This window comes from Macaca nemestrina, chromosome 11 (genome assembly GCF_043159975.1).
Source record: "Macaca nemestrina isolate mMacNem1 chromosome 11, mMacNem.hap1, whole genome shotgun sequence".
In the NCBI taxonomy this organism is placed as follows: Eukaryota; Metazoa; Chordata; class Mammalia; order Primates; family Cercopithecidae; genus Macaca; species Macaca nemestrina.
The window spans coordinates 127,847,367-127,871,840 of NC_092135.1; the positions used below are offsets into that span (position 1 = coordinate 127,847,367).

Here is a 24,474-nt window from a genome sequence, read left to right on the forward strand (position 1 = left end):
GCTGGAGTGCAGTGGCATGAACATGGCTCACTGCAGCCTTCACCTCCTGGGCTCAAGTGATCCTCCCACCTCAGCCTCCTGAGTAGCTGGGACTATAAGTGTGTGCCCCCACTCCTGGCTAATTTGTTTTACTTTTTTGTAGAGATGGGGTTTCACCATGTTGCCCAGGCTTGTCTTGAACTCCCAGGCTCAAGCAATCCTCCTGCCTCAGCCTCCCAAAATGTTGGAATTACAGGCATTAGCCACGCACTCAGCCTCAGGTATTTCTGTATAGCACCGTAGGAACTGACTATGACAGTAGCATTATGGTGAGGAGGTTGTAGAGGGAATGAAAGGAGAGAAGAGGAGGAGGTGAGGGAGAAATACTGCAAATTGGAAAAATAGTATAAAAATGACTAAAAACAGTAAGTGCTAGCATGCACTGAGTGCTTACCATGAGGACTGTTTCAACCACCCTCTAGCGTGTTTAGATGAATTCATGTTGGTTAAATATTTCAATCTCAAGAGAGAGGGAGTTGGTAGAAACAATATTTCTCCCCTTACCTACAAGGATATCTTCAGAGGCCTTATCAAATGTTTTACAGGGATGTATGTTTTGTCTACATCAGTTCCTACCTAAATCAGCTTATTTAAATGATGTCATTTAATCGCAAGGACTGCATTCTCAGTATACTCAGCCTTCAGCTGAGGAAAGGTGAGCAAAGTCACTTCCCCAAGGCCGTGCAGCTGGTACCCAGCCCCGCCAGGCCTGAGCCCACACATCTGCCTCTGCAGCTTGAGCTTTGTGGCCTACCTGCTGCTCTGCCTCCCACAGAGAATAGAAACTTCTCTCTGTACCTACCACAAATGTGGTCATTATCTTTACTGATTATTCTACATTGTAAACTTTGAAGATGCCCAGGAATGAGGTCTAAAGTGGATCACACGTCCGGGCATGGTGGCTTACGCCTGTAATCCCAGCATTTTGGGAGGCACAGCGGGTGGATCAGTTGAGGTCAGGAGTTCGAGACCAGCCTGGCCAACATGGTGAAACCCTGGCTCTACTAAAATACGAAAATTAGCTGGGCGTGGTGGCAGATGCCTGTAGTCCTAGCTACTTGGAAGGCTGAAGCATGAGAATCACTTGAACCCGGGAGGCAGAGGTTGCAGGGAGCTGAGATTGTGCCACTGCACTCCAACCTGGGTGACAGATTCTTTCTCAAAAATAAAATAATAAAATAAAATGGGTCACAGCCAGATGGAAACATTGGGCTGGAAGAAGTAGATTGAGAGGTGATATCAACTGCAGGCTCAACATTTAATGGTATGAAGAGGTGGCCAAGAAAGTGAACGCAGTCTCCGGCTCCGAGGATGCAGGTTAAGTGTCCGTAACCAGAGAGCATCTCACACCAGTATGTGTCAGCCAGACCCCACAGGATGATTCTTTTGGTGTAAGTACTATCATCAGAAGAGGGGACATATAAATCAGTGACAAGATATCAGGTATTTGAGGGAAAGCAAGGAGGAACCTTGGCATTGTATCAAAGGGATATGACGGGAAGGCCACTGGGTATTCAAGGGAATTCATGAGGTTCCCTTAGGAAGAAAAATATTGGCCAGGTGTGGTGGCTCAGGCCTATAATCCCAGCATTTTTGGAGGCCGAGGCGGGGGTGGATCACGAGGTCAGGTGTTTGAGACCAGACTGACCAACATGGTGAAATCCCGTCTCTACTAAAGATACAAAAATTAGCCTGACATGGTGGCAAGTGGCTGTAATCCTAGCTACTTAGGAAGCTGAGGCAGGAGAATCACTTGAACCCGGGAGGCCAAGATCGTGCCACGGCACTCCAGCCCGGGCAAGAGAGCAAGACTCTGTCTCAAAAAAGAAAGGAAGATAAAAAAGAAAAGGAAAGAAAAGAAAGAAAGAAGGAAAGAAAGAAAGAGAGAGAAAGAAAGAAAAAGAAAGAAAGAAAGAAAAAGAAAGAGAGAGAAAGAAAGAAAAAGAGAGAGAAAGAAAGAAAAAGAAAGAAAGAAAGAAAAGAAAAGAAAGAAAGAAGAAAGAAAGAAAGAAAGAAAAGAAAGAAAGAAGAAAGAAAGAAAGAAAAAGAAAGAAAGAAAGAAAGAAAGAAAGAAAGAAAGAAAGAAAGAAAGAAAGAAAGAAAGAAAGAAAGAAAGAAAGAAAGAAAGAAATCAGGATGGGAAAGTCAGAAGGAGAAATGAGAGTGTACTCCAAATGTTTCAAGGGCTAGCTTGGAAAAACAGGATTAGATATCACCTAGAATGCTTACAAAAGACCAAACTGGAATCAAAATCACCAGGGGGAAGGAGGCCAATTTCAATGCCATATATAGATGAGCTTTCTACCTAGAAATACCCTCCTCCTTGGGGTATAATTTAGTCTCAATATTAACTAAAGGCCATTTAGATAAGAAACCAGTGTTTGCTATTCCCTTGAGTGTACCTTAAGAAAAATTTTCATGAAATAACAATAATAAACTCAGGAAAAATGAGAGCGAGTAGAGAGAAATACTCCCTAGAAATATTCATTTTGTATAAATCATCCATTTTTGCAATGACAAAAATACTGTTTCTGTCACTAGATTCACAAAGTCAGATAGGGAGAATAAATATAACGTGCTCTTCCAGGAAAAGTTATCGTGAAAATGGGAAGAACCACTTAATAATTTGAACATTGAAAGAACGGCTTGAAGAATGGGGAACAGGATGGGTGGGTGGAGAGCAGGATCCTGGTTGAAGATACTGGGAAAGAGATTTGGTATCGGATACGGGGGTAGCGGGGCGGGCGGGGATAGGGGATAGACTCACGTTCCCTCGATCACCAGGCTTCGCAAGTGTCCCGACGTAGTCTGGAAAGCCAGGGCTCTGAGTCTTGGGTTCTAGCCATGGCTCTGCCACTCAGGAGCCATTACACAAGCAAGTGTCTGCACCCTTCTTGACCTCTTTCTTCATCTGTAACATGAGAAATCTGGATCAGGTGATTGCTAAGATCTTTGCGAGCTCTCCAAATGACAGGATTCAGATGAGTTACCAAATAGAGGCTTGTTCCACAGCCTTCCTTCATCCGGTTAGCAATTAAACCAACGCAGAGATAACAGCCACCCTTTCCATCGTAGAAATATTCGAAAAGAATACGTAAACCAGGCTAAATGCAATTCTGTCTGAAAATACTTACACCCATACTCAAAGTTCACATTACCCAGAAAGAGAGTAAGGCCCAGTCGGCCAGCTAATGACATGAATCTGAAACTCCACAGGTAACCCTTTAACTGAATACCTGCTTTTTTAAAACCGCAAGTGATTCACAGACCATTTTGTCACCTGCACGGGGAGAAAAGAAATGCCTCTGAATATTTAAACACGCTTGTAAAATATTAAGCACCTCCCACAGGCCGTGGAAGTGATATATCTATCCTGTGTCATTATCTCTCGGGGCACCACATGCATCTGTTCAAGGTCTGCAAACATGGCCAAGCTTCATCTACTTGAACAGAGGGAGGATCAGAGATCACATCGTCCTCTCACTTGCCTGGGCTACCAGCTGGGTCCCGTTAGCAGGCATCAGACAAGGCCTAAGACCCACAGCCTTTGGTTCGATGGAGCCCTGGATGAAGGAATTGAGAAGTGGCTCATCCTCTTTTTCTAAATGGGAAAAAAATTATTTCTAAATAGCTTAAAACGTTATTTTCAATTTCTCAATTTACAGTGATCCCCTAAATGAAGGCTATTTCTTTCTTTTTTTTTTTTTTCTAGGAGGAAAAATATAGAACCTATTCATTTTCAAACTTAGACAATGCCAAGTTTTGGGGGGAAAAAAAGTCAGCTGAGAAACTGCAATGGCTCTGATGGTGAACTTGGCAATATGTCAGCATTGTTCAGAAAGAAGGGCCCACTACTTCTTATTCTGTGCTGCAAATGGCAAACCGGTTCATTTTCTCCTTATTGTTCTCTCTCTCTCTCTCTCACACACACACACATACACACACACACACACACACACACACACAGAGCAAGAGAGAGAGAGAGAGAGAGAGAGAACCCAATATATACTGTTACCTTTTAACTTCAGGATGCCTGATAGCACTTTTGCTCCTGCTACTAACGAGCTGAAGAACTTGGGGAAATTGAATAAATCTTCAAACCTTGGTCTCCTTATTTATGAAATAGGAATTTTTAAAAAGCTACTTACCAGGTTTGTGTAATAACCAGATGCCATTATACAAGCTAAGCACCTTGCAATACGTAAAGCAGGGAGGCCCCCCAGTCTCCCCAGCATCATCACTGGTGGGGACGGAAGGACAGTGTGGTTTAGTGAGTCAGGTTCTCCTCCCTGGAGTAAGTCCTGGATTTAAGTCCCAGTTAGCCACTGAGTTTAGGTCAGAACCAGGCGGGTAGAAAGTATTTGTGTAATCACAACTATTAATTGTGATCATTTCTCACAGCAAAGTGTGATGCAATCATTTTTCTTAGTTGATGTTATTGTCTATAGAATGAAAGAGGGCTGGGTGCGGTGGCTCATGCCTGTAATCCCAGCACTTTGGAAAGTTAAGGCAGGTGGATCACTTGAGGTCAGGAGTTCAAGACCACCCTGGGCAACATGGTGAAACTCCATCTCTACTAAAAATATAAAAATTAGGCGGGCACAGTGGTGTGCATCTGTAGTCCCAGCTACTCAGGAGGCTGAGCCAGGAGAATCGCTTGAACCTGGGAGGCGGAGGTTGCAGTGAGCCAAGATTGCACCACTGCACTCCAGCTGGTTTACAGAGTGAAACTCTGTCTCAAAAATACATAAATAAATAAATAAATAAATAAATAAATAAATAAATATTTAAAAAGAGAAAGAAAAGAAAAGAATGAAAGAGAATTAAGACTTAGGCAGACAACCAGCCACATCAGATACTTTTAGTTGTAAGCAGAAGTTGCCCTAATAAAGGAATTACGCTCTTTCTTTGCTAGCTAATGCTCCTCTTCATTGAGAAATACTGTCAACTGCACTGGAACAAAATACTTAGTCATAATGTCTTCCCATTATTAAAATGCCAGATGGTATAATTACATTTGCCATATTATTTCTTACACTCAAAAAGATGGATTACATATCACTAAATAGCCATGACCCTTGGATGATGGGTTTGATAATTTGCTAGAATCATTCACAGAACTCAGGGAAACACTCCACTTATGTTTATTACTGAGGAAGTGGCAGATGGAAGAGAAGCATTGAGCAAGGCATGGAGATGGAGTGGGGGAACCTGCAGTGCCCTCGATGGACCGCACCTTCCAGCATTTGGATGTGTTCACCAACCTGAAAACCCACCAAATCTTGTTCAAAAGCCTTCACAGAGCCCAAGCTCTAGCCCTACCTCCCTTTCCTGGAGGTTGGTGGGCAAGGTTGAAAGTTCCAGCCCTCTAACTAACCGCTGCATCGTCCTGTTGACCAGTCCCATCCTGAAGCTGTCTAGGGACCTCATCCTGAATTACTTCATTAGCATAAACTCAAGTATGATCAAAAGGGGGTTTTAGGCCCAGGTCGGTGGCTCATGCCTGTAATCCCAGCACTTTGAGGGGGCGAGGTGAGTGGATCATGAGGTCAAGAGATTGAGACCATCCTGGACAACATGGTGAAACCCCATCTCTACTAAAAATACAAAAATTAGCTGTGCATGGTGGCGGGTGCCCTGTAGGTCCAGCTACTCAGGAGGCTGAGGCAGGAGACTCGCTTGAAGCTGGGAGGCAGAGGTTGCAGTGAGCCGAGATCACGCCACTGCACTCCAGCCTGGCAACAGAGCAAGACTTTGTTTCATAAAAAAAAAAAAGGGGGGGTGGGGGTGGGGGTTATTTTATTTCTGAGATGGAGCCTTGCTCTGTTGCTCGGGCTGAAGTGCAGTGGCCCCATCTTGGCTCACTGCAACCTCTGCCTCCTGAGCTTAGGCAAGTCTCCTGCCTCAGCCTCGTGCATAGCTAGGATTACAGGCACCCACCACCATGCCAGGCTAATTTTTGTATTTTTAGTAGAGACGGAGTTTCACTATGTTGGCCAGGCTGGTCTCAAACTCTTGACTTCAGGTGATCCACCTGCCTCAGTCTCCCAAAGTGCTGGAATTAAAGGTGTGAGCCACCATGCCTGGCCAAAAGTGGATTTTACCACAACCTATAGTCAGAAATACAGTTGACACTGTAACTAATTAATTATACATACACATATATTTTATTTGTATTTTTAGCTCAACTCTATGGAAGCAAATATATACATGTATTTGTAACTGAAATAAAAGTTCCACAAAGTAATACTTACCCATACTACCTCCAATATACTCTGATATTTTTCTATTCTATATTCTAATTCATTTTTTACATTTTCAATTAAGGCTATTTCTAGGCGCTACATTTGTGGAATTTAAATTTTTCTTCTTTTTATTTTTTCAATATTTCCCACAGCAAAACTTTTTTGTAGTAAGACAAGACGAGAAATAAAAATCATTTAAAGATCATTTTCTTTCAAGTACAACTGGGGCTCAAAAAATATTGACCAATGGGCGCGGTGGCTCATGCCTATAATCCCAGCACTTTTGGAGGCCGGGGCGGGTGGATCACTTGAGGCCAGGAGTTCGAGACCAGCCTGGCTAACGTGGTGAAAACCTGACTCTATTTAAAAATACAAAAATTAGCTGGGCATGGTGGTGCACACCTGTAATCCAAGCCACTCGGGAGGCTGAAGTGGGAAGATCGCTTGAACTCAGGAGGCAGAGGTTGCAGAGAGCCAAGATCGTGCCACTGCACTCCAGCCTGTGTGACAGAGCATATATATATACACATACACAGAGAGAGAGAGAGAGAGAGAGAGAGAGGCCAAGAGGGAGAAAAATCAGGCCGGGCCCTCAATTTCATTTCTAACTTCTCTCTGCTGGGTTTGAGGCATGTTGGAGTCGAAAACAGACACCTTCGTCTCGGCTCGTGTCTTTGTGGTTCCCATACAGCCGCCAGGGGTCCTGCACCTCCAGGTATTTGCAGCATCCTCATGTAGTCCCCTCCTATCCTGTGCCAGGATTAGTCTCTGGGACCAAGAGAATATAACACAAGTGATGGAATGCTACTTCCGTGATTAGGTTATAAGACTGTAGCTTCTATCTTGTGTGTTCTCTTTCTCTCTCTCTGTCTCTCTCTCTCTCTTTCTCTCTCTCTCTTTCTCTCTCTCTCCCTCAGATTACTTACTCTGGGGGAAGCAAGCCGTTGTGTCGCGACACTCCAGCAGCCCATGGAGAAAGAGGCATGCGGCAAGGAGCTGAAGTCTCCAACCAACAGTCACCGAGGAACTGAGGCCTCCTGCCAATAGTCATATGAATAGCTTGGAAGTGGATCCTCCAGCTTCCAAAAACTACAACCCCTGTGGACTTATGAGAGGCTTTGAACCTGACAATCTGGTTAAGGCACTTCCTGATTCCTGACCATTGGAATGAGGAAGATAATAATGTTTGTTGTTTCAGACTTTGCTGTTACACAGCAATGCCTAACGATTACACCTACCCTCCCAGTAAATGGTCGCGGGAGATCGCTGAGCTGGCCCTGCAACCCCAGCCTAGGAGAGAGAAGAGGAAGTGTTTTCGTTTTTGTTTTTTTGAGACAGAGTCTTGCTCTGTAACCCCAGCTAGAGTGCAGTGGCATAATCTCAGCTCGTTGCAACCTCCGCCTCCCAGGTTCAAGCCATTCTCCTGTCTCAGCCTCCCAAGTAGCTGGGATTACAGGTGTGTGCCATGATACCCGGCTAATTTTTGTATTTTTAGTAGAGACAGGGTTTTGCCGTGTGGGCCGGCCTGCTCTCAAACTCCTGACCTCAAGTGATCTGCCCACCTCGGCCTCCCAAAGTGCTGGGACTACAGGCGTGAGCCACCAGGCCCGGGCAGAAAGTGGTTTTGTTGTTGTAGTTGTTGACTAACAGGGAAAAAGTTGATTGGAAGCCCATGGAGCGGGACAGTAGAAAATTACAGAACAAACGTTTTACAGCAAATTTTGTCTATAGAACATCAAACAATTGTGTTCAAAGCGGAAAGTGTGATAATCGAAGGCAAAGGCCATCTCTACAGCTCCTGTTCCGTTCATCCCATCATCAGTGAGGGTGAGCAGGAAACAAACTCATTCACCAAAAGGAACCCCAAATTAAGCTGCATTTATTAAACTGCTTCGTTAGTCTGACAAAGTGAAAAAATGGGCCGGGCACGGAGGCATCTGACATTTTACACCATCTGGCATTTTAATAATGGGAAGACATGATGACTAAGTTCTAACACTTTGGGAGGCCGAGGCAAGTGGGTTACTTGAGGTCAGAAGTTTGAGACCAGCCTGGCCAACAGGGTGAAATCCTGTCTCCACTAAAAATACAAAAATTAGCCCGGCATGGTGGTGGATGCCTGTAATCCCAGCTACTCAGGAGACTGAGGCAGGAGAATTGCTTGAACCTGGGAGGCGGAGGTTGCAGTGAGCGGAGAATGCGCCACTACACTCCAGCTTGGACGACAGAGCAAGACTCCTCAAAAAAAAAAAGGTGGAAAAATGCACATTTGAAAGATTTCTGTGGTTTCCATGGAAAGCTGAGAACCTTTCTCAAAAGGAGGTACCTGATTCTCAGTTTTTCCTAGGTTTGGCTTCCAAAGGTCACCAAACCCAGCAAGACCGACAAGTCATCCTTTTCTATTCTCCTGGGATATGACCCACTGTCTGGGCTGTGGGTACCAAGTGACTCCCTGGGGACTCATCACAATTTCACCCTCATGATTTCTTGCTCTTTCTCCCTAGTGAGCCACAAGCTGGGCTGGGCGCAGTGGCTCACGCCTGTAATCCCACCACTTTGGGAGGCCGAGGTGGGCGGATCACTGGAGGTCAGGAGTCCAAGACCAGCTTGGTCAACATGGTGAAACCCTATCTCTACTAAAAATACAAAAATTAGCTGGGCAATTCCCAGCTGCTCAGGAGGCTGAGGCAGGAGAATTGCTTGAACCTGGGAGGTGTAGGTTGCACTGAGCTGAAATTGTGCCACTGCACTCCAGCCTGGGCGTCACAGTGAGACTCCGTCTCAAGAAAGAAGAAAAAAACCACAGACACAAGCTATATTCCTCACCCCCCACTCCACATACACCCATTTTCTCTGCCAAAAAGCCCATTTGCTTTTTTTTGCAATAAAAAGCCAAAATTATGATTGCTACCGTAGTAGATAATCTACTTAGAAATCCGAAGCCAGGCGTTCTGACTGCATCTGATCCCGTGGTCTTCCTACCGAGACTCACCGAAATCTCTCGCTCTTGCTGAATGGCTAGGGAAGGAATGGGCACAGACAGCAGGGATGGAGGGCTGGGTGGAAGCCAAAAGCTTGGTTTAATAGTTCTGCATTATGTCCTGTTTCTTCGGACACTGGGGAAGCTCTTACATCTTTCCTTTGGCATGGGAATCACAGTGTGTCACCCACCTCCTCTCCTTGGCTTTGCTTCATGGCCTGGGACCCTTGAATGCCGCAGAACTGAAGGCAGGCAGGGACGTCCCCTCCTGGTCTCATACTTGGCCCCAGTACCTCCCTGAAGTCTGCGCATGGGAGCAGCAGCGTGAAGGTTGGGGGACCCCAGCCACCTCTGGGGCTGGACCAGGGATGACAGCACATTTACTAGCGTGAGACAGAGTTGACGGTAACAACCTCGCATTGGGGGCCACGGCAGGCACTCCGCAGGTGATTCTACCCTCACCACAGCCCTGTGACATACAGGAACGGACAGCTCCGAGCTGAGGCTATTTGCTCAAGGCCACAGAGTGAGTGGGGGCGGGGGGGGGCACCCACTATCCCATGGGTCGCAGTGCCACTCTACTCAGCTGGGCCGTTTGCTAGCTTCCTACCTGCTCCCACCTTGACCCCTTCCCTCGTGTCGCCTTCCTACCCCACCTCTGCGTCAGGTCACATTTCGGCCTTTTATCAGTACATGACTTTTGGGGAAGAGTTAAAAAATGTGTGTGAGCAACACCCAGAGATCTCAGAGAAAAGGGGAACCCAAAGAGTAATTCAGAGGTAACCTAGAGAAAGTAACTCTCCTACCTGTTGGGGGTCCTGGGCGCTCACGCCCACTCACCTCACTGGGCTGCAGAGCGGTTTCATTTTTCCATTTAAGGAGAACGCCAGTGAATTTTCACATTGTCTTTAAGGAAAAGGTGGGGGCAGGGGAGGTTCCAAGAGTTCGGTTCACATTTAGTAGAGCTGAGCCACAAAAATACTCTAAATTCCAAATAGGAAGCCAAAGACTGCAAGCTTTAAAAGCACAGTTGTCATATATATATACACATATACATACACACACACACACACACACATACACACCTCTTATTCCAATTAGGAAAATAACTTTGCAGGAGAGTGTGAAAAATTAAATCATTCAAGGACAACCATTTGAATTCACATGGTTTGTGGAGAAGACAAGAGCACGAGAATTCACAAATGCCTAAGATCCATTAAAAAAGGACTTTGTTTATTTCATTTAATCTTCCCAACAGTCCTGGGAGTAGATAATAGTCTCTCAATATTATACAGAAGAGGTAGACTCAGGAAGCTTAAGTAACTTGCTCAGCCAGAATTTGGCCATCACTCCAACTCCAAACGTGTGCTTGTTTCATAATATCGTGTCGCCTAAACTGTTTTGTCACTTAACCTTCAGGCCCTCAGGACCCAGTTTTGGCAAGAGTGGGATTTCATACATGGTAGACCTTAAAAATAACATCCTTAGGAGAAGACGGAAGAGAGGAGTCATGAGCAAATAGCATCAGCAGCTTGTGACTCTCATCCCTGTGAACCTTTAACATAGCATTGTGGGTTCAATGGTGACTTCCTGAAAGATGTGTCTAGAACCCGTGAATGATATGGGTTATGGTGAAGGAGGAAATATTACCTATGTGGCAAAAGTTAAGGATCTTGAGAGGATGAACTTATCCTGAATTATCTGGATGGGCTTTAAATGCAATCACACGTATCCTTAGAAGAGAGAGACCGTGGGCCGGGCGCGGTGGCTCAAGCCTGTAATCCCAGCACTTTGGGAGGCCGAGGCGGGCGGATCACGAGGTCAGGAGATCGAGACTATCCTGGCTAACACGGTGAAACCCCGTCTCTACTAAAAATACAAAAAACTAGCCGGGCGTGGCGGCGGGCGCCTGTAGTCCCAGCTACTCGGGAGGCTGAGGCAGGAGAATGGCGTGAACCCGGGAGGCGGAGCTTGCAGTGAGCCGAGATCACGCCACTGCACTCCAGCCTGGGCGACACAGCGAGACTCCGTCTCAAAAAAAAAAAAAAAAAAAAGAAGAGAGAGACCGCACAGAAGAGAACGGGGCAGTGTGACCACGGAGGTAGAGATTGGAATCAAGGAGCCATAAGCCAAGGAATGCCTGGAGTCACAGGAGCTGGAAAAGGCAAGGTATGGTTTCTCCTCTCGAGGATTCGCTCTTAGAGCCTTCATAGGAAATGTGGCTCTGCCAACACCTTGACTTGGGCCAGGTGATACTGATGCTGTACTTCTGGCCTCCAGAACTGTGAGACAATGTGTTTCTGTTATGTGCAAACCACCCGTTCATGGTGATTTGCATTCAGTGTATCATAATTCCCTACTCATAATCGGTAAGCAGTCCTAGGAAGCTAATACATATGCTAAGTTAAAAAATCACTCCTGTGACCACATGATGAGCTCATTGTTAGGCTGTGAAGTTCCCACCTGGTTTTCTTGCTGCCTGAACAAATATGGTGGGTGATCTCTTCTGGGAAGTATGGGAAGAGGCAATTCTCTGGACCCATCTCTTCAAAGATGAATATTTTAGACTTTATAAAAGATAAACATTGAGAGTCTCAACTCATGGGAATCATGGAAGAAAATCTCTGGTTTTATGGAAATGCCACAGGCTGGAAATCAGAAAACCTACATTCTACATCCAGGTGGAAACCTGGGTGATCTTGGGAAGGTCTCAACCTCTCTGAGTTATTATTTCCTCAGCTAGGTATGAAGGGGTCTGATAAGCAGTACCTTAAGTATCTTTCCAGCATTAGGATTACTCAAGGTTATATGTCTCACTCTATTGTTAGCATAACAAATTATGTAATTTTAGTTGAAATACGTCAACTGTATTATTATTTAAATAGATGGCTGTATTGCCTTTCTAATGTCCTTAGCTCCAAGAATCTGCATACTTTTAAGTTTTGGGGTATAAAGAATCTGACCAATGGCAGTGGTTACTAACATCCCAGTCCTACCTAGTCTCACGTCCTAACTTGACAAAGGGTCATTGAACAAGTTGGTGGAAACCAAGAAAACCCACTAGTACTTAACATTAAGATGGATTTAAAAGATCAAGAGATAAAACAAAAATAACATTTATTTCCTGAGTCGTTTTAATACCTGGTATTAATAGTGACACAAGTGTGCAACTCAATATATATTTCAAAAGAAACCCGCACTTTTATTTTAGCATTCAAACTGTGTAGTTAACAATTACTTTATTTTGTTCAACTTGATTAGAATAGGATCTAATGTACACTCTTCAATCGAGTTGATCTGAAAAAGATATTCTAAGAACTGCAATAGAGGCTAGAAACTTAGAATTTTAGAGCCCAAAGGGGATTTCATCGGTCTGCTTCCATAATTTTACAGATAAAAAAATACCCAGTGAAAGTTACATGACTTACCCAAGGTCAAATTCAAATAAGAGCCTCAGTTGTCTGAATTCAGAGCCCAGTCATCTTTCTAAAACACAACATAGGAGTAAAATAGAAACCTTCACAGAAAACTTTATAAGTAGCAGGAAAGGGTTTAGTATTGAAATGTCACAGTATTTTACCAATATATACAAAATTCAGAATTGAAACAAGCAGTACTACTGAGGTTTTTTTTTTTTTTGTAAAATCATCATAACCTAAAAACATAATTTAAATTAGAGCCGGAGCCTGTGAAAGTATTGGCAATGTAAAAAGTTGCTCATCTTTCCTGGGCTCTGTTCTAAATGGATTTTGGAAAAAAAAAGTATCACATTCTCTACTCATAATCTTCCAACTGATGGAACATTAGTCTGTTTTTAAAATGGACTTTTCCTCCTCCTGGAACATTTTCTGTGGTGATAGAAACATTGAGGTCTTTTTTTCATTCATTATTTTTATTACATTTTTAACTTTGACCTGTGCCAATATGCCTACTAACTCCTAGCACATCCTAACTTTGTCATGAATTTGAGTTTACTTCTGGAACAACATCTGACTTTAGTTTTATCTACATTGCCCAAGTGAACTATTTACCAAAAACTAAATAGCACCATGTCAACAGGACATTTTGGCAAAGAACAAAGTGTCACCTATGATTACAGGCCTAGTTTAGACTGCTCTTGGTGGTGCTGGTGATGTTAGGAGGTAGGTTTTCATACTCAGTGTAATTCTGTTCATTACCCCCAGCTTTCCTCTGGATTTTTCCAAATCCACATAATACTTAACTGTATACATAGTTGTTTCAGTTTCATTTTCCTTTCTACCTGGATTCTAAAGTCCTAAAGTAAAAGAGCACGGATTATGCAAACAACCTGACTGACAAAGAGGAAAGAACGCAACAGTACAGAAATGCTCATTCATCCCTTCAGTGACTATGTGAGTCTATGCCAGGCAGTATGCCAGGCGCGAGATTTAAGAAAAACAACCTGATACCATAGCATCTGCTGCAGAGGATAAAATGGGAAGACCGAACACAGTACACTAAAATATTTGTAGTACACTTAGTTGACCATGAGATCCAAACAAAAATCTCCATGTAAAAGGAAAACAATAATTAACAAAAAGCATCTCTTTCTTAATTCATCCATTTCACGATGAATGTCAAGTTGATCAGTGGCTAAAGAGATTCCTCCTCCCATCTGTCATAGTTTGAATGAGTCCTCCAAAAGTTCATGTGTTGGAAACTTGGTTGCCATTGTGGTGATGTGAAGAGGTGAGGCCTTTTGGAGGCGATTGGGTCATAAGGGCTCCACCCTCATGAATAAATTAATGCCATTACATTGAGAGTGGGTTAGTTTTTGCGTGTTTGGCCCCTTTTTCCTCTGTTTTGCATGCTTGCTTGCCATGTGATGCCTCCCACCATGGGATGACTTCACCAGATGCCAGTGCCATGCTCCTGGACTTCCCAGCCTCCAGAACTGTGATCCGAATTCATCTTTATTTATAAATTACCCATTCTTTGGTATTCTGTCATAATGCCAGAAATTGGACTGAAACACCACTCCTGCCCACTCCCATGGGTGTTAAGTGGGGAGGGAAGATGGTATGTTGGAGAGGAAGACCACAGAACTTGCAGCTTTTTCTTTCTAAACATCAAAACACCATTGAATGCTCGGGGAGGAAATGGATTTCATATTCTCGCCATCCATTCAGAATGGTATCAGAAAAATGGGAGCAAATAAATCTATTACAACACAAAATTGTCCTTGGAGGAAAGAAAACTTACTTCGCCTAGTCTCTTAGCCTATAATAATTGAAGACCAACATTTTAAAAATTTAGTTCTAGAAAGCTGAAGAACCTGACTTGAATACTTACATTCTCATTAGAACTATTAAGCTTTTCTCAATGAATTTAGTTATTAAGCCTGTTTTTATTGATCAAAGGGGCAACTACAATGACATTTTCTGAATTTAAAGTCCTTTTAAAATTAGTTACAGTTTAAATAAGCAGAAGTTCTCATTTATGTAGGAGGCCAGAGTGGTAAGACAATGTCCTCCTAACTGAAGGAAGCTGGGGGAGAGGGATGTCCTGTGTGTGAGGAGAAGGAGAGGACAGGATTGTGGCTTTTTCTGACTAAAATCGTCACTTTTACATTTCTCTTCTTATCCCTCTCTTGTGCCTACTTATAAATTCTGCAAAGGTTTTTTTTGTTACTAACTATAATTAATTTTGTTACTAACTATAATTTGTTACTAACGATAATTATTGGCTGAATATAAAATCTAAATGCTTTCCAAAACCTGCAACACACAATTACTGTTTTCACCCAGTAGATAACACGTTGATATTTGGACTATCTGGAAGCATTAGGGGGCATTTTGAGTTGTCATAATGACTGGAAGGTGCTATTGACATTTAGAAGCTAAGGGCTTTGCTATAACCCTCTACCAGGAAGAATTGCATCAACCAAAATGCCTATGCCAAGAAATCCTGGGAGACATTTTAAAGAAATCATAGAAGATTTTAAGAATATTACCATTAAAACATAAAGCTAGAGACTGGCTTCACAAAAACATAGAGAGTAAGGTCCAGTGGGGTTAGCTTCCCTTATCGGGGAAGTGTGGAGCCAGGACTCCATCAGGCCTTCTGACTCTGTCTGGGGCTCTTTCTGCTCCAGCAAGTTTGTTTTCACAAAGCCCTTGACACAAGTCTGTATGAGTTACCATGATGCCAGGGACTCTGCCTGGATGCCAAGGGCTGCATGTTCTATTCTAAGTGACTTTGGAACACACTTTGGGAATAGGACTGACTGGGATGAATGAGTTTTAACAAATGTCCAAATTCCATCAAGAAACTGCAAGCTGAGCCCATTGGGTTTTCTTTACATTACTGTTAACTTTACAGATGATCATTTCAACTAACAGCGGCTGCCCCGTATAACTCTACAATTGCCCACGTTAACATTAACCAGTGTTTAGACCCCTTGCAATCTGGACTTGTGTCTTCTGCCCTAATATTCCTTAGTACAATCTTGATAATAAATTGTTAATAGTGTCCCTAATTAACATTTTGATGTATCATAGCCACATAGAAGATACCAAAGTCACTTCCTGAAACCTCAATTCCCAATGAGAGTGCAAGAATCCAGCATGTGTTCCTGGGCCTCAAAGCCACAATGGGACATTTGAGCTGGTTATGGGGCAGTTCTGGGACCTGGTTCCTTGCAATTTCTTGCATAGGAAGGACAGTGTTATTCCAGGCATCAGCATGACCCTTCTTCCTGCCCTTCTCATATAAAGTGAGAGGAGAAGCAACACAGGAAACCAGCTAATCTTGAGGTTACTAACCTGGCTCAAAAAAAGAGGAAGGAATGACACGGGCTTCAGTAAGCATATGAGTTAGGAGAATTGTTCTCCAATGGCTGAATCTCTCCCCTCCCAAAATGCCTCCTGCTTTTGTATGCATTCGCCTCAAGAGTTTGAAAAGACATTGTGCTTTCTACTAGAACAGTGCCCCAACAACTGCCATTAAGATGGAAAACTTCATCCATATACCCATTAACATGCCAACACTAATTCATACAATCACATCAACCAGAAGTGCAATGCTACCCAGCTCCAAACACAGAACTGGTTATCTAGACATCAGATTGGTTATAAACTTTGATGCCTGTCTTGTGGTGAGCTTGTATTTAGTAGTGCCTTTCATCTCTGATTTAGAAATTTTACAGACCAAGAGATTCACCAAAGGAAACGTGTTTTTCCCTCAGGCAGTTGTATCAAAACAATGCATGTGCGCGTGTATGTGTGCATATACGTATGTGAGCTGTGTAACTGTACACATACCCTTAAAAATAAAACTAAGTTCTGTCATCACTCTTCTAACAAAAATCCATCTTTCACTTTCCCAAATCAATTCTATTTTGCTTTTTCTATTTCAGTGAAATAGACTGGACATTTGCTAAGGGCAGAAGAGCCAGTCATGAAAGACAAGCACAATGACTTCATAGCGTTCCAACCAGTAGGCTCTATTGTCTGTGCACATTTTCAATGCCAAGGGCACTATTTTGCCAGCGCATAGGGATACCTTACACAAGTGCTCCACCAGTAAGCAGGTAGCAGGGCCACCTTTTTCAATGTATTTGTCTTCTACAGTGTTCTCCACTATCTGCCTCCAAAAAAAGCTAAGTTCCCTCACTGCATTACTCACCAAAATAGGAAGCTTTCCAAAAGTCACCCATGCAAGCACATACCACTTCTTAGAAGAACCCTCTAGTTGTGTATAATTTAATAAAACTGACCATGTAGGATAATGCTGTTTATTAAAAATATAGTCAGGGAGAAGGAAGTCAGTGCATTTATGCAATTTTACATACACATCTGTAGTTTGAGGTTCCATTATTCCAACAGTTCATATAAATCACTGTTTCAGATAAAAGGAAAAAAATGCTTTACACAGGAGATCAGCAATTGGTTATAGGTTTGGAAATATGAGTCGGCTTGTAGTAAAAATAAAACCACCTCTTCCATTATTAAAGAATGTCTCCTTTATGCGGAACAAGTCTTTAGCGTTAAGAACTTTTCCTTGCATAAGAATTGTTAACTTGAAGTTCTCGGAAAACAGCTAATCCTGTTTTCTCTATTTATAAATGCTATTTTGTCTGGGTTTTTTTGAGGTCACAAAGGAAGCGTCTTCAGTGATCTGTCACTACGTTTTCCTTTACCGGGTATGTCAACGACCGCAATGTCAAACCTAGGACTCATACAAAAGCATTTTGCAGAGAATCATAAATACAGAACACGACATGTCCGAACAATGTTCTCATTACAGCAGGGAAAACAAAATGGATCAAAAAACAAAGCCTAAAATAAATGAAGGCTTGATCATTTTGCTAGTAGAGAAATGAACAATAGCATCCAGAACCCTCCAAAAAGGATTTGGCATATGAATGCACTTGTATGAAAAACTTCATCACATTTTTTTTTTGGAATAGACTCCACTCCCATTTCCTGAGCTCATGCTCACTGACGGGAGTCCAGAGTACAGCCGCAGCACCTGCTAAGCCAGAAGGAAGACAGCAAACTTACAACTTACTCGCGACAGTCCTCAGTGTGGAGAATCAAGAGTTTTGGATCTAATTTCTTGGATACCGAAGTTGGTGCTCTGTCCCTTGGCCTTCTGTGTTAGGATGTATAGGATCCCCTAGGGAAGTCACTCCACAATAGGGAGTGGTCACATTCATTTGAAAGCACCACTCCTTTCCATGTTATGTACCTAACTCAAACCCAGTAAAGAGGGACTCCAAGCATAATTACTTTCTTTATATCCTGCTAGTGAAAGAAAGTTCTGTCACTACAAATCAGGGAACCAGAGACAAGCATGAGAAGAGAAAAATCTGCATTTCTTATAATGAGTGGCTGTGTGAAAGGTTTCTGCTGGGTTTGGCTAAGGCATCTAAAACTCCATGTCCACTCCCAATTAGTCTACCTAGAACTTACAGTTCAGTTTTCTGGGGGCATAGGAAGAGGGGATTACATTTAGCTACCTCTTCTTTCTTAAAGTAGAATAGTTAAAAATAAGTTCTCATGTATAAAGCAGATCAAATCAGTAACTGTCTAAATGACAACGCAAATTCGGTGTTAGCTATGACTAACATCTGACTGACTCCATCTCAGCAAGAACTAAAGGACAACAAAATCTCAGCTGCTATCGAACTAAGTGTTTAAAGTATACTAAGAAATTAGTGTTTGTTGATAGGATTACCAAGCAAATAAATTTAAGGCATAACTGGAGTTACAGCAAATGAAGTATATACTTTTTCCCTCTGACAATAAGGCCTCTGCCAAGAGAGATTGCTTTAAGAGTTTTCTTGCCCCAAATTAGCCAAAGGTCCCGTGTATTGGAGAAGGAATAAGCTAAAGGCTGAGGCTTTTAAACAGATAACTACAGACTTTGAAACACTCAAGACTTTAGAGTTTGAGTCAAAATCATCATATATACTTATTAGAAGCTGGAATCGATGAGGCCAAATTTGCCAGGGCCACAACATGGATAAAACGTCAAGTACAGATGAAACATTATTTTGTTTACACATGTCTAAATTTTAACAGAACCCTTAAAAAATCAGGAACAAAATGCTATGTTCACACAAAAATCCTTGTGCTTAGTTTGCAGGAAAGTATCAGAACAGCTGAAAACAAATGGTTTCATTCTTTAACTTCACTTGATGAAGCTGCTCAGCAACTGTGCTGTTAGTGGTGAAACTGCAGGAACAATTCCGTTCTTGGATTTCAGGGAAAAGCCATTCACTCGTCAGTCTCTGCAGAGACAGGCAGAGACTCCTCTGCCCCCAACTCCTCTGACAGTTCCCTTCCACTTAATGGGGTCACTACCCAAGTGAACTCTCAGGAGGGGACGTTTCCATATAAGGCCATATAAGTGTAAATTGACACAGCAATCTATGTCACAAGCCACTGAGTTTCTTTTGGGTGGTGGGATAGGGAAAAGGGCCTATGTCAATGAAATAAGACTTACAGAACAGTCAAAGAAAATTGATTTCTCAAAGTTCAATAAAAAAAAACCCAAAAAACAAAAAACTAGCTCATCTCTTATTTTCAAGGAGATGAATTATGGAAAATTCCTTCAAATTTATGCCACAGGCTTAATTTTGGACCTTAGGAAGGAATCTCCTCCCATTTTCTCTTCACATTTTAGGTTCTTCAAGTTGTTATTATAAATTGTTTGAATAGCAAAATCAGCCATGATGCGAATCATGGAGACATGCTGATTTCCTTGCATTGAAATACATCTAGACAATTGAAAGTTATGTGTACAGCACAAAACTATAAACAAAAAGGTGAAGCCAACTTTCTTTATTTTCAGGTAAAAACATTAACCTGATGGATTATTGCAGATTTGAGAAATCAGCACATAAAACGACTGGACAGCATTGCTTACAGGTGCTTTTATCTGCGTCGAGACAAAGGCTGAACTGTTTTGTCCCAAGTCAGCACTGGGAGAAGGGGAAGAGGAGCGTGGAATAAAGAAGACTATGAACAAAAATGTAAAACAAAAACAAAGAGAAATTTTTTTTTTTTTTTTACTCCAACAGGGAAGGAAAACAGCTTAGTCTGTTTAAAAATTTTACATTAATTTAAAATGCTCTGGCCACAGAATAATAAATACCGGCCAGCCCAAGCTGTAGACTTCTTCACCTTCATAAAAGAAACAAATGAGCTTTCCCTGTCTCACTCCAGAGGCTGTTGCTGCTGGAATTGCCATGGAAACAGTCCTAGTGTGTCACCTGGCAAAAAGCCAGTAATACCCTAAACTATATTCAAACTAAACTATAAGAAAAGTCTACCTAGTTACAAAAGCTGAATTATATTCAATATATTTCCATCCAATGAATTTTAAATTAGATCTGAACTGGACAGAACATGGGACAATGAACCCATGGGTCACGAGCCCATGGGGAATGAAAATTGGAGAACTGTGAGTTGTATACAAAAACAACTGTGAGCTGCACAGACAATAATGAATCAGGGAGAGAAAATCAGAGGAAAGTGAAAAGCACACAGAGCTAGTCTACTAAACTCTATTTGTCAAATCCATGTGAGCTTAAATTTCTGTGCTTATGTACAAGAGTTGTCTTCGGAGGAAACAGAACTGCAGACTTGGCTAGATGGATACACACAGCCCAGAATTAAACTGCACAGCGACATTTATTGTTCCAGCCTGGAAAAACATCCCTTTTTTAAATTTCACACAGCAAAGCATGTTTAAAAACTTCACTCATCAAATAAATGATAATTTAAACAAGAACTTGCTAAAGAAACCTCATCACAACAACGTTTTAGGGCCTGATCACTTTAAGTCCATGGGGCCATTAATGAATATCAACCAAATGTCTCTTTATAATCTGCAAGCCGTTTTTCCTACAACAAGAAGGCGTAACATGTTTCCTTGACTCAGGTGATACATTAGAAAAGAAATCATGATTTGTTTCTTTTGCTGTAACAGGCAGACACTGCATTTCTTGTTGTGATCAGGAAAGATGGAACGACTGCTGCCCTTCTCTTGCTGCTATCAACAGTTTTTCACGCATTATCTCAATGCTTGAATAGTCCGGCAACTTAAGATAGTTCACACAAGTCATTACAGAGGGCAAGAAGTCATCTGGGTTTTCTGTTGATTCAAATGTCTTTCGGACAATTGTCAAAGGTGGATTCAAACTCCGGAATCCTGATTAAGAGAAAAAGACAGACAAGGAACTTAAGTTTTTAAAAAACATCAACTATCAGAAAACATTCCACCGCTCTGCTGTACAATATTATACACAAGGCATTCTTTCTTGCTTGGCAATTACACATTCAATATACAGTAAGTGCAAGGAACCTGCTTTATCATTTAAAAAATCGCTATGTAACATGGAGGCAACAGTTCTTTATGCCTTCTGATTTTTAAAATGGAATACCCACAGTGGTTCACGGCTGTAATCTCAGCACTTTGGGAGGCCGAGCTGAGTCAGTCGCTTGAGAGTTTCAGACCAGCCTGGGCAACATGGAGAAACCCTATCTCAACAAAAACACAAAAATTAGCCAGGCATGGTGCTGTGTTGTGCCTGTAGTCCCAGCTAGACAGGAGGCTGAGGCAGGAGGATCTCGCTTGAGCCCAGGAGGCAAAGGTTGCAGTGAGCCAAGATCACGCCACCGCACTCCAGCCTGGGCGACAGAGTGAGATCCTGTCTCAAAAAACAAAACAAATCAAAAACAATAGAATACCAATTTAACTTATATTAGGATTCAATCTGAAAACCCAGATTTTAGAATCCATTCTCATCTAAGTCAACTAAGAGTTTAGAATGTACAAATGGCCTGGAATTTTATCTAACCAGCATCACACATGTATTAGTAATCCCACTTCAATTTAAGACAAACCCCACGAATTTCCCTGCTAGTGGTCTCAATGTACTCTAATGATATTGGAATAACTAAGAGGCACTGCAAGTGAGATAAAGAATCTCTTGCTGATGGTCCTGAAGTTTCACACTCACAAACCCACCCATAGGTAGAATAAATGCTAAACATCAACATCGTACCCACCTCCAACAGGCAATCTTGGGCTACCAGTCACAAACTGGAGAAATAACCTCTGCTGCTCATTATCAAAACTACTGAGAATCTCAAACAAAAACTTCACAGCCCGACTATAACAGAAATAAATATACCACAGTTATTTCATCAGGTTAGAGTTTTAATCACATTGCATTGCATCACATGACGTCAAAATTAGATAGATTAGCACTTTTAAATTACACATGTATTTCCATTACAATGTACTCAATCAAATTTGTTTCTGTTATGACTAGAATTCAAATGGAATGATTACAGTTGTAATAAGTAAGACCTGAGCTGGTACTGTACAGATATTTCTGCTTCACTATGTGTAATAATGGGGAACAGGATTAAATCTGTCTTCCCCAACCCCTAGTATTTTCACAGAAATACTTGAGAAAGAAACCCTTGGGTCTTAATTTCCTATCTTGAGAGAAGTAAGGCCAAAACAGAAGCAAGCATCCATTAATAGGCAGACACATTTTAAAATGAACCACTCCAATTTTTGTTGTTTACACGTGTGCATGTGTGCATACACACACACCCCCCTCTCCACATTCTTCAGAATGAATAGAAAACCCGGCAGAGCCCAGTACTCACCTGTCATGAGTGTAACCGTGATCAGGCCTGCAGCATTCCATCAGTGTCTTTGCATCCCAAGTGTCTGCTTTACTGCCACAAAGGAGCTGATCCAGCTGTGAGTTCAAATAAGGGTAAAGAGAATTAGGAAAGAAACATTTGCTTACCTGAGTGAAAATAAAGGTCTATGTGTACCACACAAGAGTATCAGTCTCAGTACTAAAACTTTCTGCTTGGGACCTCTTTCTAAAAAAAAAAATTTAGAAATTCCACTTCCTTTTTAGCTGTACACTATTAAGCACCCTGCCCATCTGTAGGGACTTGGTTCTGGAGAAACCCTTCCTCTCAAACCAAAAACACCTGATGACCCTTGATTTCAGTTTTCCTTTCGTCTCATTACTTTAGGTGCTTTAAATGGACAATCTGCTTCTAATCAGGGAGATTTTATAAATCCTGGCTTTCAGAAACACAAAAGTATACAGTAACAGATGCCAAGGGAGAGAACACTGAGCTGGAGAAAGAAGTGGGATAAGCAAGCTGAACTAGGACACAGCAAATGGGTAGGTCTTTACACTTCGTCTACGCCATATGGTTGGTTGTATGGGGACCAACCTAGATATTATAGAGGGCATATTAGAAAGCAATATATGCTTTCATGTCCTTAGAAAATCTAACATTGGTTTCAAATTAAAACCATGCCTTTCCTCTGGTTAACTGCTGATTTGTAGAAGACTGCATACTTCGAGAAAATCCAATTTGAGGCCAATGAAATTTAGTATCTATTATATACTGCTCACTGTTTGCTCCTATATATTTAAAGACAAAGCCTTGCTCTGTTGCCCAGGCTGGAGTATAGTGGCCTAATCACAGCTCACTACCGTCATGATCTCCTGGGCTCAAGTGATCCTCCAACCTCAGCCTTCCAAGTAGCTGAGACTACAGGTGCATACCACCATGCCCAGCTAATAATTTTTATTTTTATTTTAGACGAGGTCTCACTATGTTGCCCAGGCTAATCTTAAATTTCTGAGCTCAAGTGATCTTCCCACCTCCATCTCCCAATTGTGCCCAGCCTATTTAATTTCCATTACTCTGACAGGGGTTATTCCAATTTTACAGATAAACAGTCCTATCAGATACAGTAACTTGGATAAGGTTATACAGCAAGTGGTGAGGACCTTGACTCTATTCCAGGTGACAAGCAGTGCCTACAAGTATCAGGCACACTACATGCTTAAAAAAAGTAGTAAATCAAAGTAGACACAAATATAACTGAGATTAAGATATTAAGTTAATCAAAAATTTACAGATTCAGTCAGTAGTGGACGTACACTCTAAAACTAGTATTCAAACAGTAAATAAAAAGATTTCAAAACGGAGGGAAACTGGACACATTCTAGAGCCTTTCTATATCTCACGACCAGTGAGCACTTCTTTTGAGATTTGGCACTTCAGATAAAGATGGTAATATGGTTTGGCTGTGCCCATACCCCAAATCTCATCTTGAATGGTAACTCCCACAATTCCCACCTGCTGTGGGAATGACCCGGTGGGAGGTAACTGAATCATGGGGGGGCGGGTCTTTCCCAGGCTATTCTCATAATAGTGAAGATGTCTCATGAGATCTGATGGTTTTAAAAGGGAGTTTCCCCGCACAAGCACTTGTCCTGTCTGCTGCCACGTAAGATGTGCCTTTCACCTTCCACCACGATTGTGAAGCCTCCCCAGCCACGTGGAACTCTAAGTCTAATAAATTTCTTTCTTTTGTAAATTGCCCAATCTCGGGTACGTCTTCATCAGCAGCATGAAAACCGACTAATACAGATGGCTAGAGAAAACCAAGCACATAAATCCATTTCTTCCATTCTCAGAAGTATTCTCTGTATTTGGCAATTAGATAATTTGTAATAGTTTCTTAAAACTTCAAGGACTAACTTTGTGAAACAATGTCTCATCGAATCGAAGTTTCATTAAGGAATAAAGTAAAGGCCCCTCCATGTCTCTTGGCTTCCACAGCGGTACAGAAACATGCAGAACATGCCACACACCACACAAGTCCCCATTCTCCACTGAATGG

The 24,474-nt window shown here is 42.1% G+C and overlaps 1 protein-coding gene across 29 annotated transcripts in view; it reads right to left on the minus strand.

Moving 5' to 3' along the window:
• Positions 1 to 20,407: 20,407 nt before the first annotated feature.
• Positions 20,408 to 24,474, minus strand: part of LOC105473959 (thyroid hormone receptor interactor 12) — a 153,631-nt gene continuing 149,564 nt past the window's right edge. For all 29 annotated transcript variants that reach the window (XM_071073497.1, XM_071073500.1, XM_011728219.3 and 26 more), the window contains 3 exons: positions 22,419 to 22,513; positions 21,807 to 21,910; positions 20,408 to 20,946 (listed from right to left, as the gene is read on the minus strand). In XM_071073497.1, the coding sequence (XP_070929598.1) occupies positions 20,750 to 20,946; positions 21,807 to 21,910; positions 22,419 to 22,513 (396 nt within the window). In that variant the 3' untranslated portion in view covers positions 20,408 to 20,749. The remainder of the gene's footprint in view (positions 20,947 to 21,806; positions 21,911 to 22,418; positions 22,514 to 24,474) is intronic.